This window comes from Hippichthys cyanospilos, chromosome 13, assembly GCF_059441005.1.
Source record: "Hippichthys cyanospilos isolate Australia breed blue-spotted pipefish chromosome 13, RoL_Hcya_1.0, whole genome shotgun sequence".
Lineage (NCBI taxonomy): Eukaryota > Metazoa > Chordata > Actinopteri > Syngnathiformes > Syngnathidae > Hippichthys > Hippichthys cyanospilos.
The window spans coordinates 1578579-1598038 of NC_142381.1; the positions used below are offsets into that span (position 1 = coordinate 1578579).

At 42.2% G+C, this 19460-nt stretch overlaps 3 protein-coding genes and 1 long non-coding RNA gene across 5 annotated transcripts; 1 reads left to right on the plus strand and 3 right to left on the minus strand.

Annotated features, from left to right (window-relative positions):
- Positions 1-548: 548 nt before the first annotated feature.
- Positions 549-3230, minus strand: cd40lg (CD40 ligand). 2 transcript variants are annotated; one of them, XM_088432161.1, is made up of 4 exons: positions 2991-3230; positions 2353-2377; positions 1774-1857; positions 549-1009 (listed from the first exon to the last, which is right to left on the minus strand). In XM_088432161.1, exons 1-4 carry the CDS (start codon positions 3186-3188, stop codon positions 633-635), a joined length of 684 nt encoding a protein of 227 aa, XP_088288287.1. In that variant the 5' UTR covers positions 3189-3230; the 3' UTR covers positions 549-632. The 2 variants fall into 2 exon arrangements, with proteins under 2 accessions (XP_088288287.1, XP_088288286.1); XM_088432160.1 differs by having other exon boundaries at positions 549-1012.
- LOC148413379 (uncharacterized) lies at positions 1324-17642 on the plus strand. The gene is made up of 3 exons (XR_015867681.1): positions 1324-1503; positions 3007-3173; positions 16047-17642. It is a non-coding gene; the product is annotated as an uncharacterized LOC148413379 (long non-coding RNA).
- tmtops3a (teleost multiple tissue opsin 3a) lies at positions 4923-9989 on the minus strand. Its single transcript, XM_088431519.1, has 4 exons — positions 9635-9989; positions 7741-8069; positions 5516-5749; positions 4923-5162 (listed from the first exon to the last, which is right to left on the minus strand). Exons 1-4 carry the CDS (start codon positions 9987-9989, stop codon positions 4947-4949), a joined length of 1134 nt encoding a protein of 377 aa, XP_088287645.1. The 3' UTR covers positions 4923-4946.
- vgll1l (vestigial like family member 1-like) lies at positions 15048-19117 on the minus strand. The gene is made up of 3 exons (XM_088432162.1): positions 18912-19117; positions 17410-17612; positions 15048-16536 (listed from the first exon to the last, which is right to left on the minus strand). Exons 2-3 carry the CDS (start codon positions 17597-17599, stop codon positions 16121-16123), a joined length of 606 nt encoding a protein of 201 aa, XP_088288288.1. The 5' UTR covers positions 17600-17612; positions 18912-19117; the 3' UTR covers positions 15048-16120.
- Positions 19118-19460: the final 343 nt, after the last annotated feature.

A 19460-nucleotide genomic window follows, 5' to 3' on the forward strand; every position in this document is an offset into this window, starting at 1 on the left:
TCATGTCAGCTTTTAAAGGCTCTATGCAATTATTATTATTATTGTATTGTTGCATTTTTTTCTAAGCACTCTGTACTTTATGTTCGTTTATTAAAAATTTCATATTCTAAGCGTGGTGGGTTTGACAAATGGAAACTGTGTCCCTTTTTATGCTTTCCATGTTATAAATGTTTTTGCTGCCTCTTATTTTACACAGGAAGTTCTCGGGGGAAGGCGTTGCAAGCACATTATACGCATGCACAAAATACGCACACACACAAATTTATAAAATACATATGAATGCTTTATAGTGCTGCAAATCTCTATTGCTAATGAGCATTTCCATAACGTGTATTACAGAATATAGATAGATAGATAGATAGATAGATAGATAGATAGATAGATAGATAGAGAACAAAGAAATCTATAAATATAATGTATTAAAAATATAACAAATTATATTGTATAAAAAATCCAGATCATTCTGCAGTGGTCTCTTGATCCCCCCCCCCCCCCCCCCCCCATATTATTGATGAAAAAGCAAAAAATTGAAGTATGAGCCCCGAGCGCCAAAATACGTGAAGCAGTCCAGCTGTAACGATGGCGCTGTCCAATGGAATAAATTAAGTGGTGTCCCTCGGTCCACAACGCGGTCAAAGTTTGTACATCCCAAAGCTGGTGGCCGTCTCGCTGTAGTCCACCAGCGACAGGTCCTGCACCCACAAGCTGAGCTGGTTCCCCTTCTCCAGCGACAACACCTCCTCCGCGGAGGCGGTGCACAGCTGGGGATTGGACCCGGAACCCGAGGGGGCCAGGGCGCAATACGCCCGCATGGCCACCGTCTCTTCGGCCGCCTCGCCGCGCCTCAGCTTGACCTCGCTGGCCAGCGGCTTTTCGGGGTGGCCCCTGGAGAAGGTGACTCTGGAGAAGACCAGGTAGTCCCCGGGCTGCAGGACCGTCAGCCAGTTCCCGTGGAAGTAGTTGATGTTGCTTCGGGTCGAGTGCTTCATGTCCCACTGGAGGTAACCCGCTGCTGCAAAAAAGAAAATACAAATTACAACTTTTTTAGTATCAATTTTCTCTCATCCTATTATATGCATTTAAAACAATTCAAACCCTATGCCACATATTCTGCGTTACACTTATTTAGTCATTTTGGGCAGTGTGCTATTATTTTGTCCATCAATTTGAAGATATTTTTCATCTGCAATTAATATATTTGAAAACAAGAATTTTGCTACTGGCTGTCGACTTAAAATGACATCACATGTCGCTCAAGTCTTCAGTAACGACCAATCATGGCTCACCTGTTATATTTACGTGACCTTCGCTTTGGGCATGCACACATTTGAAGTCAAGTGGTAAAAATGTGTTTGAAAGAAATTAATAGTACGTGAAAGTAAATTAGCAAATCAATTCTAAACAAAATGACCATTTCTGAAAATGGCTAGCTCTTTAAGCTCCGCTTTCACACTGCACTCTTATTTTGAGAGTCAGTGGAATTTCCTCTTATATTTAAACACGGTAAGTGAAATTAAGTCAAAGTTACTAAAATTGCATGACTATGTCCAATGAGAAAAACATTTTCAGATTCCAAATGAACTTTATCGCCAAAAATAAACCGCAAATTTGCCAATAGCAACTAGTAGGCTAGCTAGCTTAGCCGTGACGAATTAGCCTTCTTAGCTAAGTGTTAGCTAACTAAGTAGCAACAATCGTGGTGGTAAAAGGCAAAAACAACTACAAATACTGTGAAATAAACCCGGAATATACAAGGAAGCGTCATTTACTTACATGTTGATTCCTGTGCGGACAAGTGCGCTCGTTTCGCCACGATCATGCGGGCCAACGTTTTGGAAGAACTTTCCTGAAAAGCAGCTGGAACCCACACAAAATATGTAGTTGATTTTATATACTTTAAGCTTTATGTTTCTCAATAACCCAGCAATAACCTAAATGATCCATTTTTACTGCATGGGTTCTAAAACTTAGTACAGGTTTATTAATATTTGCTTTAAAGATAATGTGTCCAAACTACGGCGCGAGGGGCCATTTGTGGTCCGCCATCCATAGTTTAGCGGCCTGCTCGTAAAATATTTTGATGATAGGCAGGTTTAGAAGTGTAAAAAAGGCATAATTTGACTGATCACTTTTAACTTGACTAGTAGTTATTTTTAAAAAAAAAGTAACTGCATTCTATAGACGACGAGCTTGAGTGTCTTATTTTCGTTGTGTTCAATGAGAATAAAAAAAGGGGGTTCATACATCTTTTCAATTTTCTGTCCAGTATTTGACGCACTATAAGGTGGGTAAGCGCTTGTTGAGTTTTTGTTGTTAGAAGAGAAAAAAAAAAAACAAAGGAGATGAACATACCTTCAAAAATTGGTGGCCGCTTTTCCTGTCGGGTTCAAAAGTAGGACACGAAAGGTAAGCATTTGGCCACAACAATCTGCACAACTTAGCTCTACCATGAAATATTATTTGCTGTGGTAATAATTTGCCAAGAACACATTTTTGAAGGAAATATAATGTATTGTTGTGGAAAAGTGCAAGAAATGCTAAACAGGAAAAAATGTTCCTTTAATTATCCACTCATAATGTTTAACAATTTGTTTTTCATAGCATGATTAATTTCATTTAAAACTGAGTTTTAATGACATAAGAATGTGCTGGAATCTTTCTTTTGATGAACTTGACTTTATCATTGTAGTTTAACTCCACAACAAACAAGACATAAAAAAAACAAAACTTGTGCACTGAATTATTCATTTTTTAATTATCATTTGGGTTAAATAGTGAAATTACCTGTACCATATATTATCCTTACAGTCTACTGATCACGTTTTAATTCCACAAAATTATGCATATTTGAATGAACCTAAAATTAAAACTTCTATTCAATGTTAGTACCTTTAAAAGTAAAAAATAAAAATACCCCAACGTTAAGGAGTCAGCAAAATAAACCTATGTTCATTGCCCCAGCAGAGTGAAAGCAACTAATGTAGTTTTACCGTTCTGTCCTTATAGTAGAGCAAGGCGAATCCCCCCGCGGTGAGCAGAAGGTGAAGCCCCACCACGGCCAGAAGATAGCGCAGCAAGGTCCTGGTGCGGCCGGCGGAGGCCGGCTGAAGCTGCCGCGGCACCTGAGAGTGGCGCGGTGGCAGCGGAGGCGGGAGCGACGCCACGCTGCTCTGGTACGTGTTGATCATTATAACGCAGACGTGCGACAAGTGGCCTCCCGTTACCTTTTCGCTGTCATATGTCAGGCGCCGCTGCGGCGTCATTTTCCCTTTGTCTTCTCCGCCTCTTCTACTCCTTCGGGGTGATGGAAATCTTTACTCCTATTTGCATTTCCTCTCGGCCAAGGTGAGAAAGCATCTCAGTAGATGGCTTCCTCTCACTATAAGGTGAACTTTATCTGTACGGATCCACCCGTATGTTTGGGTTATGGAGCCAGTACTGATTTTAGTTATCAAGGAGGACCGTAACTGATATTTGGAGCTGATATTAATTTCATTTTGAAAAAAAAAAAAAACTAAATATATATATATATATATATATATATATATATATATATATATATATATATATATATATATATATATATATATATATATATATATATATATATAATATATACACATATTTATTTTTTCCCATTTTGATATGTATGTAGATATGTGTATAGGTGTGTGTGTGTATGTGTGTGTTTGTGAGAGAGAGAGCACGAGAGAGAGAGACGACAAAAGCAAAGCCTCCTCCGTGGAATGATAGAGCCAGTATCGTGCCCCCCCTACACACACACACAATTTGAGAAGGACTGACAGACAAAAAGTGCCTTGGTTCATCACCTTTGACATCTTAGTGCCCACACTCCATGTTGACGTGAGTTGAGGAGCTCCATTTGGACAAAAAACTACTGCATTACCACGCTGGGTGGAGTGTGTTGCACAATGTTTAAGTGAGTTGAGGAGCTTTATTTCGATCAAAGATGCGCTCGATTTAGATTCCCATGAGAAGCAGGTCACGGGTGCTTGCTGTGAGTCATCTGCGGAAGGTAGACCAGCTGAGGCCAAGATTTTTTAGCGCGTTGCGGCGTATTAGCCAGACGGACGCGTTCCTTTTGGGGCGACTGCCAGCCAACCTGTGGCTTTTTTCGAAGCGTCGAATCGGAAGCGTTGAACCCACACGACCCCCGCCGATGCTCACCACGAGTTAACTGCCAGCGTTCAAAGCAGTCGTTTTTCTTCTCACGCGGTTGGCGTGTGAAAGTCTTGACTTATCAGGCAGCAGTCAAGATTCTCTCTTTGATCTCCCTCACACTTTTAAATGATCGACTATCAGATTGAAACAAAATAATGTCTGATTCCGATATTTGTCATTATGCCGTTCATCGGGGCTGATAATTGACCTGACGTAGGCCAGTGCATTTCTAATGTGAAGAGCCAACTCCCATTTTGTGTGAAAAATGCTTATAATAGGACATTTAATATTATATTTTTCCTCATTGCATTTTTAATAATTACATATAGGATTTTTACTTATTCTATAACCCCCACACAGTAGGAATCCAGAAGTACGGAAAAAATCACAAAGAAAAGAAAGTTGCATTGATTTGTGTACACAAGTTTTAATGTAGATATTGATTATCAAAATGTATACCGTATCCACTAAATGACAGTAAAAAGGAGTAGTGGTTGAATCAGTAGTTCTACATTCACTAGTCTTGACATTAGACAAATAAAGTACTTTTAAGCAGAAAATATAAGTCCTTGCCACCGCTCACCCCAGCGATGGGAAAACGAAGCCTCATGAAGCACTTTTGATATGCTCCACCAGATGGCACTCTACATTCTTTTTTGCACAATGCTTTATTTTTGCACCAAGAGCGCCATCTTGATCAATTATAAATCAAATGGTCCACGAGGCTTGATTTTGCCATCGCTAGCGTCGGGGTCCGCCGTTGGTCACCTTTCGTCTGCGTGGAGATTGACGGGCCGGCGCGGCGTGTAGCGGACCACGAGGGCGCGCCGGCTGCTGCCGAGGCCGTGGTCGGTAGTTCCGCTGAGCGAGCGGCGCCAGCGCCTGCCGGGGAACGACCTCGTGGGGTCGGCCCGCCGCGCCTCTTGCGCCGACAGCGGCTGCGATTTGCACTTCACGAAGGCCACCAGACAACGGGAAAACTAGGACGAGGCCAGCGCAAAAGGAACATTAGAACACGCTGTAAAAAATTGCGACAGGTAACATTTTTAATCGAATGAAATGATGCCTTTCACGTAAAATTAAATGTAAAAGGTTCATTCACAGTGAATAATAGAGATGAAAAATCCACAACGCATCCTGATACCTATAGCGCCATCTAGAGGAGCAAAACAAAGAGCTTCACGAGGCTTCATTTTCCCGTCAATGATCCAAAGCGTCATTGTCAGAACCGCCATTTTTGTCATCGCGTTTTTCAGTAGTAGTAGTAGTCGTAGCGCGGTCGTCGTTCGTCATTACCCGCATCGTCGTCAGCGTTTTTCGCCGTCGCTCTCACCTGGTTGTTGAAAAAGACGTAGATGACGGGGTTGACGACGGTGCTGAACTTGGCCAGGACGGAGGGCACCACGCTGGCCGAGGGAGTGACCAGCCGCGGGCCGCCCAAGGTGCTCAAGAGCGCCACCACGCCGTAGGGCAGCCAACACAGCAGGTAGCACGACACCAAGGTCAGCACCATCCTCAGGATGCGATGCTCGCGACGCGGCGCCGTCAGCGGCTTGATTTTCCCCATCTGAACCACAACGGCGCCTCAAACTCAGTACCGGAGCAAAGAAAACGGTGCAGATTTTTCCATTTTGTGGCGATTGGAATAGCGTGGAGCATTTGCTTGGACTGTGCACATCTCATGACATTGTTTTTATCTAGTTCTGTTCAGCGATTTTTTTTTAACAGATTTCGACCAAGCTTGCCACATATTTGAGTCCATTTTGGACATATGGAAAACCCAATGTTTTATTATGCATTACCCCGATTTTTGCATGAATCCTTTCAACGGCAACTCGCGAACACAGTGCGGAAAAGATCTTTGCGTTGGCACCCCAAAACCACCAGGTGGCGTTAGCGGCTAATTGATGACATTTGCAAGCCTTTCCTTGACTTCTGTGATTGGCTTAGCCTAAATTTACACGTAGTTACGTTTGCCATTATCGCCTTTTTTACAATTTTTGTACGTAAAGTGAGCATAGGCTCCTGTCTGATTGCCAGCTTTCTAAGAAAAGCCCGAGGTCTGAGGGTTCTCGCCGCGAAGAAAACCGATCCCCCGGCTGTGAAGTAATCAAGTCTGCAAAGACCCCCGCCGCCGCCTTTCATGACTCCCTCGGGTGAGCGCGCTATTAGAAAATAGAGGCGCTTACATAAAGGCGGGTATCCAGTAGTAACGGTCCTAAAAATAGCTCGGGGCCGATTCGCCCAGGGATGGCGCGTCCATTGACAAGTCTTCATTAGGAATTACTCGCCGGATTTATGTAAGACGCTCCGAGTCGGGCATGAGTCACCGGCAAACCAGAAGGGGGCCTTGACCTCGGAAATGCAGGCGGACCTCCCCCAGGGAAGAAATTGCCCTCCTTTCTTCCGCTTGCGCGGTTGAATTTTCAAATTGGCAACAAAGCACTGGGTGATCAAATCAAAGTACTTTTGTTGTTGTTGTTGTTACAATATAGTACTTTATATACTTTATATTTGTCAGTGTCAAATATAACACTGTTATAAATACACTAACTCGTTGTTATTTAAAATTGTTACCTTTGACAATGACAAATAAAAAATATTAAGTGTTGTTGGTGGAAGGAATTTCGGCTTGTCCCACAAGGGGGCGCCACAGTAAATCACAATTTGGGTTGTCTTTCCTGACGCGACTTGATTCATTCGTTCAAAACGAATTAAGCGGATTTTTTTCAGTTCTTGAGAATACAGGATGATGTCTGTAGTTATATCAACTCAATACTTTCAAATTATACTTAGATGATGACGGCAAAAACAGTAATGACTGCTCGTTAAAATTGCAAAAAAACAACGATATTCTGTTTTTATTCAGTGTAATAATAAAATCCTAAATGTTTTAATTCAATTGAAAAAAAGGTGGAAAATGATGACAATAAAAACGTGGCTATTGCAAGCAATACAAGGGACTTTTTGTATACTAGTAAATTGATGTAAAGTCATTCAATAATGTATATACAGTTGTGTACAACCACCACTACATTTATACTTCTAGTAATAATCAGTGCAATGACAAATAATAACATTAAATCACCAAATGAGCGTTAAAACTATTATTGTTGACTATAAAACAATATACACAAAATGCAAGTATAAAATATGAAGTAGGACAAGCAATACTGTGCTTATGGTTACTGATGCGAGGACAACCTCCAAATTTTCTTAAGAATAATATTTTCTGTATTCCCTCACAAGTGTCACCAAGGCATTCTAAATAACATTACGTTTACGGAATTCAAATTAAGCGGCAAAATTGCTCCACTCATCCAAGTGAGAAGACAGCCATTTTGCCACCTGCCGTTGACTGAAAATGACATCACAGTAGATCAGAAACGACCAATCACAGCTCTGCTTGTCACATGACATAACTTGCAAAACCGTGATTACAATCGGCAAAATGGCAACGTAAAGGACATTTTAGGCGCGATTTCCCCTTTAAGTCAAAGAAAAACGAAATCCCAAAAATAAATACTGGTGCAAAAAAGTTAAATACTTTGACCTCACCCGTCTGATGGTGAGCAGGATGCGTCCGTAAGAGTAGACCATGAGAAGAAGCGGGAGCAGCAGACAGAAGACGAAAAGGCAGAGCACGTAAGAGACGCTGCTGGGCGAGCGCCGGTGCCACTGGACCGAACAGGTGGTCCCGGGACCCTCGGGCCCGTAGCTGCTCCAGCCCAGCAGCGGAGGCAGCGTCCACAAGAGGGCGTAGAGCCAACAGCCCCCGATGCACAACCAGGCCTTCCGAAAATCCGCCATGTCCACCAGGGACGAACGCAGCACCGTAGTATAGCGCTCGTACGACAGGACGGACAAAGACACCAGGGACACGATCCCTGCAAAAGAGGAAAAAAAAAATAAGCTCAAATGATGACAACTTCCTGTTCCTACCATCCCGATTAGCTCGCTAAAACTAGCTGGTACAAACGCTACACGCGACTAACCGTACCGTAAACAACTCCTGGCGAGCACCGCGTTGGGGAGACAATCTGTTTAGATCGTTCGAAACCACGAGGATTCCCTACCCCTGTTTCGAGTAGCGTTGTTTGTATGCTGTGGAGTCGATTTACTGCCACCTACAGGATGGGAGAATATCATCTTGGCTGCGGGGGAAAGCCGCTCCGAGTATACGGTGCTGCAAAACGCGTGCCGGCGCGTCGAATTTAAACCAAGCTTGTCCTGCAGGCTTGTTTTCTTACAGTGTTCTATTTGAGCAAAGGAATATATTTTACTACATCTGCTAATAACCAAATGAATAAAAAAAACAGTTTTATTTTAATCTACCACATGTACATAAATGTTGCCATTAATTTAGGGCTTGTAAGGTTTGATGATTCTGTTTTCAGAGCCCTTTGATTTTAGCATCGCTGCAGGTCTAGCTTCAGTCACTGCGGTAGCGCAAAACCTTCTAAAGATCAAGAAAAACACCCACAGCGCTATTGGGAGCCATTTTCAGTGCCCCCTGTGGTGCGCTGTCCCTCAGGGATCTATTCTTGGACTTCTTGTCTTCTCTTTATCTTCTGGCTGCTGCTTTAGGTCTTTGATGGCGCAAAATATTCTGAATTAAGGGTCCTGCGCCCACTGGTGCATCTATAGCAACACGGAAAGATCTTTTTTCCCCCATTGAACTGGAGCTACTTTTGGAGATATCTACATAGGCATATTTTATTCAGCAACTCCAGAAAAAAGATCATGGGACATCATCTGTCTGATATCTGGCTCATCTGCTGGAAAAGTGTGTCAAAGAAATCAATCATTTCAAAATTTAGCAATCAGTTACTTCACGTTCCAATTAATTTGATCAACGTTTGAAAAGAAATTTTAGTGTTCCTGTCACAGCATTAGAACGGATGAATAAATGGTAAAGGCGTCGCTATAACAAAATTTGGCAATAAATTGCTCTGTATTGCAATTGATTTGCTCTTAATTTGAAAATAACTTTGAAGTGTTCCTGTCACAGCACTACTAAGCATTACATTAAATTAAAACTTAACAAACTGAAGGCAAACAAGCTTTTGCAATGGAGTAACTAGAATTAAATTTTGCAGTACATTCTTTATGTTCCTATGAATTGGCTCGCATATTGAAAAGAAAAAAAATGTTTTCCTGTCACAGTGTTAAAACTTTGATTAAAACTTAACAAACTGAAGGCATACAATTTGTAAAGGAGTAGTTTAGCGACAACATCATCAAGTTCCTATTGATTTGCTCCTTATTTGAAAAGAAAAAAATGATGTGGTCTTGTCACATGCAGCATTTTAAAAAAGCATTGAATTAGATTCAAACTTTCGTTATTTTGTAAAGGAGTAACGCTAACAAAATAATCAGTCCGCGCCCGCTTTCAAACTCCATCCCAATTGCCCCAAAGCGTCCCCAAAAAAGTTGGGCGTCCGCCACTCACCGAAAAAGGAGTTTGCGAAGCCGTACCACCTGCAGCCGAACTCGCCGATGAGCCAGCGTCCGCGCAGGCTGGCGGCGAAGCTCAGCGGGGTTCCGAACACGCACACCAGCACGTCGCTCAGGCTGATGTTGAGCAGGATCACGTTGATGGGGGTCCACAGGCAGCGGAAGCGCGCGAACACCAGCAGCGTCAGCGCGTTGTTGACGATGCCCAGCACCAGGATGACGCCCAGGCACGCCGCCACCGCCGTGTGGCCGCCCCGGCTCAAGCCGCGCGCCGCGCCGTCCGGGGGTCCCGGCGGCGGGCTGCTGTCCAGGGTGCTGAAGTTGGCGGGGGCGCGGATGTGGACCGCCATGCTCGGGGAGGAGGGGAGGGGGTCCCGTGCGGCTGGATGCTCGCGCGCTCCGGAGTGAAACTGGATGAGTGTCACTTTGAGTCATGCGCCCCTGTAATGTATATGACACGCGCGCACACGCGCACACGCGCACACGCGCTGGCTCCAACATCTATTATGAGAGATTATCCTGTGCGCCGCCGTGGGAAATGATGCACTTTTACTTAATTGCGCTGGAATTTATGTATGTACTAAAATGAATCTCAAGTGGTGTTTTCTTAAAATAAACGAAAAAAGCCATTCACCCCTTATAGACGCCCCCCCCAAAAATATCTTTTTCAGGAAAAGTGATCACAATAGATATTGTTTAGAGTTAACTTACGTGCGTTTACAAAATAATGATTGTGTAGAATTAGTAAAAAATAAAGTGTGGTCACTTTAATAAGTCGATGCTCATAATTCAGTAATTCGGTCAATTGTTCTTAGCAGAGGATGAAGAAGATATGCCAGAGAGTGAGCGTTGTTATGGAAAATATGACCTTTGCACAGAGATGTCCATTTTGGGATCTCTCCAAAAGTCCTTAAGGTGTTGACATCTAGTGGATGCGTAACGCAAGCCCAGCCTCTACTGTAGCTTCTAGTCTATGCACCTTATAATGCGGTGCACCCCATCTATGAAAATAAGCCATTCATTGAAGCTTTGCCTGATTATCTGGTGCGCATTATAGTGCAGAAACTACGGCACCAAGAAATATCACTATAAATATTCTTCCGAAATTTAATGAATCAGACGGTCTTCTTTTTTTTTTTTCATCCAGAATTACTTTGCGTTGGTTAAGAAGCTGAAAAAAAACATACTGCTCTTTTTTTTTTTCTTAAAACAGTATCTGATACAAGAGTGGGTTCTTTCTATAGGCATCCACGTAAACCTAGCAATTGTTTATATAGTTATCTCATGAAGGACCATTTATGTACCTTTTCTAACCGTAAACAGTACTTATTTACACCTAGGGTTATAATTGCGAACCCCGTCGAGCAGTTGTCCCCAGTCATTTGACCGCTTGATATGAGTGTATACTTTGGGCGGATGGCGGGCAGGTTGGGGTTGGGGGGGGGGGGGGGGGGGGGGGGGGGGGGGCAGTTGGCTGACGCATGTTTGTCATGTTCGGCACAAAGCAATATATAAGGGTTTGCTGACGTCTATTCCCCATCGCTTGCTAATTTCCAAGCCGGGGGGGGGGGGCTGACGTCTATCCACATCAGCGACGCGGGGTTTCAGGGTTGTCCGGTCTGTATAAACCACGACGGCGTTCGCAGGGGAGGATTTGGCACTTGAAATTGACATGCAAAATCCATGCGGTTTGCCTGGTCTGCATGCAGTCAGCGTTATTGGCTGGTCGGTGGGCCGCAATCACCACCCGCGCCCGCCGCCTCATTGACCTGCAAGCCCTCCAAATCGTCCTCACGTGTGCCGGAAAGTGGAATTGAGATGTGCTCAGCAAACCTGTTGCTATTATGATCTGGTGCTTCTTAACCGTTCACCCTGTGATTTTTCTTTTACTTTTTTTTTTTTTCAGCCGATTAGCCCCTCACTAGCACGTAGATTTTTAAGTAACTCCTGTCTCAAACTAAAACCATAGCATGTTTTGCAAACGACTCGCAAAAACACAGTTACATTGCGTCTTGTTCCAATGAATTTGCTCTTAGTTTGAAAAGAAAAATGCATTGTCCCTGTCACGGCATGAAAAGCCTTGAAATGAATTAAAACTTAAACTAAAAGCATACAGTGTTTTGCAGACGTCTCACAAAAACACATCTTAGCGATATGTTGTTTATAGTTCCAATTCGTTTGCTCTTAGTTTGAAAGGAAAATGCGTTGTCCCTCTCACAGCATGAAAAGCCTTAAATCGGATTAAAACTTAAACTGAAAGCACACGATGTTCGGCATAGCACTCACAAAAACACAGCTTAGCAATACATTGTTTATTGTTCCAATTCATTTGCTCTTAGTTTGAATAGAAAAACGCATTGTCCCTGTCACGGCATGAAAAGTCTTAAATTAGATTAAAAGTTAAACTAAAAGAATACAATGTTTTGCAATGGACTCACAAAAACACAGTAGCAATGCGTTGTTTATTGTTCCATTTCATTTGCGCTTAGTTTGAAAAGAAAGTTGCACTGTTCCTTGCATAAGGTTAAAAAAACACATTGAATTAGATTTGCTGATATTTGCAGAAAACCCTCGTATAATCCATCGATTTTAGTTGTGCCTTTTAGTGCGGAAAATACGCTAGTTGCGCAGTCAGGCGGTGGAGGTTGCATGCAAAGTGGCATCCACACACTGTACAATGCAAGACAAACACAAATGAAGGCATGAGCAATACAGCGAGCAAAGAAATGCCTTATTCAAGCCAAAGGGGAGTCCCAGGATAATATCTTAAATAAGCAGATGCATCTGCTGAGGAGATTAAAGTAGACAGAGGAGATGGCTGTTTTCTTAAGATTATTGGCTAAATTGACCCAATCCGCTCGCCGGTTTCCCTTCTGACACCGGTGCGACTTTGACGGCAATAATGGTCCTATTTGCACACTGCTCGTCGTTACGCGACGCTCTTTGGCATGGGGAATGTGAATAAATGAATGCATTTTAATAAATACAAACATCATGAATATAGCGAGCTTGAAGTCGCACACGGTGCTTTTACACTATTGCCTCGTTTAAATCGGAAGTGCAAGTTTATGGCGTACACAATATGAGCAGCCGCACACGAGATTCATTTCTTGATTATTCCAGAATAAATGATACCTTGACTTTTTCAAAGATGAGAAATACTTTTTTTTTTTTGCAAGCCAATTAGCCCCTAACGAGCAAAGCAAAACAGGCTGCTGTGCTGTGCCACCCGTTTGTCATTTCGTAAACGTTGTAGCTATACTTGTTAGTGGTATTTTTAGGTGTATTTTATTCAGCAAATCCACAAGATAACCCATGTGAGATTGCCTGATTTCATTCTGACAAAGATAAAAGCATACGTCATGCATAGGCGTCACTTAAACACAGTGAAATGATTCGTGTTTCAATTGATTTGCTCTTAATTTGAAAAGAACATTATCCTGTTCCTGTCACAGTATTCAATCATACATGCTGATGCCTAGGTCGTGCAACATTTGTTTTATTTATGCCTCATCTTCGTGGAAACTGCATCATATTTTGCAAAGGAGTCCGTGTATCGCAATTGTGGCTTTATTTTCCACTTTGTTTGCTCTTAATTTGAAAATAAAGCCGTATTCTTCTTTTCATTTCATTACATTTGATAAACTAATGTCTGCAGAAAACTAGTTACTGTAAAAATCTTTTTTTTAATCATAAAATACAACCTTTGATTTCATATAACTAAAAACAAAGTTATCGACAGCTAAGTCCAACGCGGCAGTCGACTCGCGATATCAACACCTTACAAATTGATTCATTCTCACAAAGCCAAACACAAGGTGCAAAAAGGTTCCCATTATAAGGATGGAAAAAAAGGACAAAAAAAAGAAAAACAAACGAGTCCTCTGTTATGATGAGCTTCCTTTTTGTCCTCCGTCAAGCAGAAAATGGCTTAGAGGATGATGATGATGAAGAGTGTCAAAATAGCGGCCCAATTTGAAGCCCATCTCCATCTGACACTTTGCTGGAGGTGATACAATTGTGGGCTTTCTGTCAAGCATGATGATGGAGCTATTGATCTCCACGCAGCAGCAGCTGGTTTCCATTCAACTCCACAAATTATTGGATCACGCTCATCAAGTGTGTAAGTGGCTGGAAAAAAGCCTGTCAAGATCCCCCCCCCCCAAAAAAACAAAAACAAAAAAAAACACATGTGAAAAGATGAGGGTACAATGTATACTGCACATTGAAATATGGTTGAACCCCGCATGTTCTTGTTTCTGCAGCCATTATCCCATACGGTGTTTTATTTTATTTTCCCAATAGTTTTGGGAATTCCCCAAATATAAGGACGCACTCAAATTTGAGTATTTTCTATGTTACCTTGTATAGCACGCACCAACAGTTTGGCGACAATGTGCAAACCAAAGCCAATCAGAAAAAGTGTTTCCGATTTCCCGCATTGTGACCGTCAGTGAATGCCTCGTCAGTGCAACATTGAATGCGCCACGAAGCAGTTTTTCCTTTTCCTTCGACGCGGCTCGAATTCATTTGACCATAAATACCTGTAGTTGCGTTCCACGATCCATGATCGTATATATGAGACCACTATTAATAAACAAGACAAAAGAATTACCTTTCCGTGTTTTGTAACGGAATTAGCTGTAGACATCGTAACTTTGACACGATCCTCTGGGTTTTGTCATATTTCTCCGTGTGAACAAGGATGGACTCGGACGTCGGTTCGGTCCGCTCACTTCTTTTATTGAACATAATGCCGTAACGACCTCGGCTAACACAAGATGCTGTTAGTCGCAACAGGCACTGACTGCAAAACAGCCGACTGAAGCCCGCTCTCTAGCTCGTCCCGCTAACGATTGTAAATAAGGATACGGCCCATAGAAAAATGCACGTTTGTGTGTCAAAACTCAGCTTATGTGGCTGACGGATCCATTTTTGTTACATTTTTAAAGTTATAACACATTTTCAGAATTAATTTTATTGTTTAACAATTTTTCCGTGAATCTTGTTATAGATATTTACCTGAAACAAATAATCAAATAATTTAAAAAAACTTTCCATTGAACTTTTGTAATTTTTTTGTGTCTTTAATAAGATTATTTTTCTGTAAAATACAACTGTTGACTGCAACTATCATATCTGATTTCTCATAAAAGTATTTCTCCAAACACCGTTATCACATTTAAATCTCTAAAGTTCCCGCTTTACCTTTTGACAGCCCTAACAAACTAAAAAAGAAAAAAAAAAATGAAAATCAAATGCACAGAATTGACGTCAGCGGCACTTTACTGTTAACGCTCACTGTCCTGACGATGATGGAAAAGAAAGCGTTGCCTTCCAGCCACAAAAAAAGCGGCTGGACCGGTTAGCCGCCACACGCTTACGTGCTCAAGTCATGCCGACAACAATCAAAGTAGAAAAAAGATACATCTTTTATTCCGTTTCAAAATGGAGATAACAAAGCTGCAAAAAATGATCAAATGACTTGAATAATGTTAGTACAAATAAAGGCCGGAGCAAGCCCTGCCTTGAAAATAACCGACTAACGTAAACATGCAGCCGGCCCGGCATTTTAAAGCCATACGCAAGAGTCGTCCAATCCTTTTCTTCGGATGGCCAAATTCAGAAAAATTGAAGGACGATTTTTATTACTTTATTAAGGACATCAAGATCCATATGCTTCACATAGTCACAGTGTTTTTTTTGTTTTTCCATCATGGTTGGGGGGCTGGTACCTGAAAATATTTCTAAAAAGTTCATGTATTTTTACTTTTTACATTTTTTTCTTTAGTTCAGACATTCGATTGCACACACACACACACACATCTGCATTTTGCCCTTGTAACAATACGAGAGACGTATGATGATTTTTTTCTGTCTGTTCTAATATTTGGTGATGTGTAGCTTTAATATTGTTACTTCTTTTCATTTTCCCCCCTGTTAAGTTCACAGAAAGGAATATTAATATTTGGTTGTATGTGGCATTAATATTGTTATTCATTTTCACATTTTTGCCTGTCAAGATCCCCAAAAGGGATATTAATACAGTATTTGATTATGTGTGGCATTATTATTGTTATTTATTTGAATTTTTTTCCCCCTGTCAAGATCCCGGAAAAGGGTATTGCTTATTGGTCATGTCTGGCATTAATACTGTTATTTATTTATTTTTTTTCACCATCAAAACCCCAGATAATATTTGGTTATGTGCGGCTTTCTGGATATTAATAAACCTTCATGTTCAGACATCTCTGCAAACGTCACACACAAACGACCCGGCCCCCCATCTCAAAAGAGAAAAAGTTTTGGGGACCCCTGCTATGTAGTAGACTATATTTCAATATTTACAATGACTTGCACACCATAATAATCCTTTACAAGTGATTTTTCCTACTCTCATGTTACAGCATGGCGTCCAAGAACAAGCGAGCGATGGTTTACAAGCAGGGGCACCAAGGAGGAGTTTACATGGACCACGCTCCTAATGATGTCCGTTTTGGAAGGTTTGATAGCCTCCGAGGAAGCCCGACGGCAGATGCTGCATAGCGTACGAAGGCTTAGCGGCGTCGAAGCCTCCGGCGGGCTCCACAGGGTCTCTAAATCCGTGCGGCACCATCCAGTCGGCCAGATGGTCCGACTTGGAGCCGGAGGCGGCGCCGGGCCCCATCTCGCCGCGGTCGCCGTGCAGGAGGTTGAGCAACGACGAGGCGTACTGCTGCCCGGTCAGGCTCACGTCTTCCGCCGAATACGCCGCCGCCGGCAGGCCCGCCGTGTCCACGGTCCTGCCGACGAACGGGTGCCACGGCCCGCCGTGCTCGTCGGCGGGGCCGTAGGCTAGGTGGCGGCCCGCCGCCGGCGGAGGCTGGACCGGGTTGGTGTGGCAGGGGCCGCTGTCCTCTGAAGGACGACAAACGGGGAAAAGTCACACGGGACGGGGGAGTTAGTTGAGAAAATGAACTCGAGCCGCGTCGCGAGGAAAATATATTCTGTAACAACTTCTTTTACACTGGCGCCGCGTTCGCCGACCGCACAGAGTGTTGGAAATCAGAATCACACATTACTTTAACCCACAGCAAATATATAATTTAAAAACATTTTTCTCTCAAAAATGAAGGCCAAAAGTATGGATGCGTCCTATAAACGGTAACTTCAAAATTAGATTTAGATTAGATTGAGAATAATTTCCCGGAACGGGCGGACATCAGTTGACTCTTAGCCCGCTGCGGCTAACTGGAGCTCGACTGTTAGCCCGCTGCAGCTAACAGCAGCTCGTGTTAGATGAGGTTCTCGCAGCATTAAAAGAATGGAGCAGACTGAACCGACATCCGAGTCCATCCTTGTTCACGCTCATGAACATTCCCAAAACGGAGAGGATCGTGTAAAGGTTACGATATCTCCATCTGATTCAATTGAGAGTTGCTAAATTGGAGCTGTGTGCGCCGGTTCGAGATATTTCATTTGACTTGTTGATTAATAACCGTCATTTGGCATACTCGCACAATCTAAACCCAGTGAAACGCGGATGACGCACCTCTTCGGGTATTTATGACAAAATGAATTGGAGCCGCGTCATGAGGAAAGGGAAAAACAACTGCAACGTTACGCAGGTGAGGCGTTGACTGATCGCTCACAATGCGGGAAATCCGAAACTCACGTATATTCTGTCCAAACCGTCGGTGCGTCTTATACACGGTAAGATAGAAAATAGCAGAATTCACCCCTAAAATTCAGGGTGCGTCCTATACACAAGTATAATTTGCACCCGCTTACCAAATTTGATGTTCTTGCGCATTTTTTTGGCCTTGGCAGCCGTCACGTGGTCCTTGGCGTCTTTGCTGAGAGCGCGGCTGAAGTGCGCGTCCACCATGCTGCCGATGTCGCCGCGGAAGTACCTGAGGATCACGCTTCGGGAGTGGCCCTCCACCTTGACGGCCACCGGACTCTCCGAGCCGTCCTCCATGGCTCGGCCGCCACTGAAAAAGGAAAAGGAACCGCGCCACAGGTGAATGGGTTGTTTTTTTTTGTTTTTTTTTGCGCTGCCAACCTTTATTGAAACTTGAAAGATCTTGTGGCAAACCGCTGAACTAAGCAGCAACAAAAGTGAATACACGAGTCAATTATGTACTTTCGAAAGTGAAGAGCAATTAGTTTTTGCATACGTATATTATTTGTAGTAAATGCATGACGTAGATTTTCAAACCAATTGAGCATCTATCAACAGAACACCAGATTATTATTATTTTTGCCTTCATGAAAACCCAGAATGGATGCAATAGCTTTTAAAAGGATTTTTGTCTCAGATGTTGTCTAGATATAGACCCATATTTTTCCCCATTTTTTTCAATATTCATTTACAGTAAAAGGAAAAATATTGATGCCAATATTAAAACTACAAATCCCCACTTTGTTGAAATGTCTTTATAGAGCAACTTTTTAAGTTGACTTTATACACACACACACACACACACACACACACACACACACATTATATATATATATATATATACACACACACACACACACACAGTATTTATCAAATTAAAAAAAAAATCTTGGAGCTCTCAGGGTCTCAGTAAAACATCACAAATGTTAAAATTTCACCCAAGAGGTGCAGAATGTCAACAGAATCTCCTCTCAAGTTAGCTAAAATTTGAAATAATACTTCAGTGACAATAACACCTTTTTAAATGGATTTATAATCAGCCATCAGATTTTCAAAAGAAAGAAAGGCAGAACATCAACATCGGCCTTCATGTTCCAATCAATCTGCTCTTGATTTGAAAAGAAAAATATAATGTTCCTGTTTCCTGATTTGCTTGGGGTGGCTGAAAACCTGTTCAAACCAAATTCACATACCACCCGAAGCTTTATTTATTTATTGATCTATTTATATATTGATTTGTTTTTTTTTATAAATAATTTGTTATATTCAGTATAAGATGCATGCAATGATAGATAGATAGATAGATAGATAGATAGATAGATAGAGAGATAGAGAGATAGAGAGATAGATAGAGAGAAAAACAGTAAACGATTGTCTTATTGAATTTGCTGCATACATTTTTTTTCTTCTCGTGTAGATGCAATCTCGCCAAAGTTAACAGCCCGACTGTAAAGCATGAATAAAGTGTCAACTTTCAGTGCGGAATGATTAGCAAAGTTGGCATCAATGAAGAAACGATCACTAATGATCTCGCCCTTACATGTTTTTTTTTTTTTTTTTTGTACCCGTTCTGTAGAAAATGCACATTGAAAGCGGTGTTTTTCCTTACCTGAGCAAAGGCGAGCGAGAAGCGCGAAATTACGTCGACCGCGAAGCCGACGCGTTTCCCGACATGAGCAGCCCGACAAAAATTCGAGGAGAATTTCTTGCTCGGCTCTGCGCTAGCTCGTCATTGATTGGGTTAAAAATAACAAGGCGCGTTTTTTTTTGTTATTTTTTTTTCGAGTGGAGGGGCCAAACGTATCCCTTCGCGGATGGCGTATGTAAGTTTGTGAAAGGGTGTGCGTGTGCTTCTCGTGCACAGCTATGAAGGGAATGTCATCCGACAAGTTTAGCCAGAATTCCAAAGACTTAAGCCAAATGGAAAAAACAAAAAAAAATCCAAAATCCACAAACTCTGCTAACTTTGCTGCAGATATTAAAATGAGAAGTGATTTTACGAAAAGAAAGAGAAAACGCAAAGTCATAAAAATGGAACAATGAGAGGCAGCCGAATGACATTTAGCATTGTTGCGCCGCAATATGACACTTGCTCATAAATAGCTTGCGCGTTTCCCCATTTATCATAAACCGCCAGACATTGTGAAGCCGTGGATAT

Coding starts and splice junctions, on each gene's coding strand:
- cd40lg (XM_088432160.1), bottom strand. CDS start 3,188: ATGATCAACACGTACCAGAGCAGCGTGGCGTCGCTCCCGCCTCCGCTG. Junction 2,378..2,990: donor TCTACTATAAGGACAGAACG/GTAAAACTACAT, acceptor TGAACCCGACAG/GAAAAGCGGCCACCAATTTT. Junction 1,013..1,773: donor GTCCGCACAGGAATCAACAT/GTAAGTAAATGA, acceptor TCTTTTTTGCAG/CAGCGGGTTACCTCCAGTGG.
- tmtops3a (XM_088431519.1), bottom strand. CDS start 9,989: ATGGCGGTCCACATCCGCGCCCCCGCCAACTTCAGCACCCTGGACAGC. Junction 8,070..9,634: donor CTTCGCAAACTCCTTTTTCG/GTGAGTGGCGGA, acceptor CCTCTTTTGCAG/GGATCGTGTCCCTGGTGTCT. Junction 5,163..5,515: donor ACGTCTTTTTCAACAACCAG/GTGAGAGCGACG, acceptor GCCTCGTCCTAG/TTTTCCCGTTGTCTGGTGGC.
- vgll1l (XM_088432162.1), bottom strand. CDS start 17,599: ATGGAGGACGGCTCGGAGAGTCCGGTGGCCGTCAAGGTGGAGGGCCAC. Junction 16,537..17,409: donor GCGCAAGAACATCAAATTTG/GTAAGCGGGTGC, acceptor GTCGTCCTTCAG/AGGACAGCGGCCCCTGCCAC.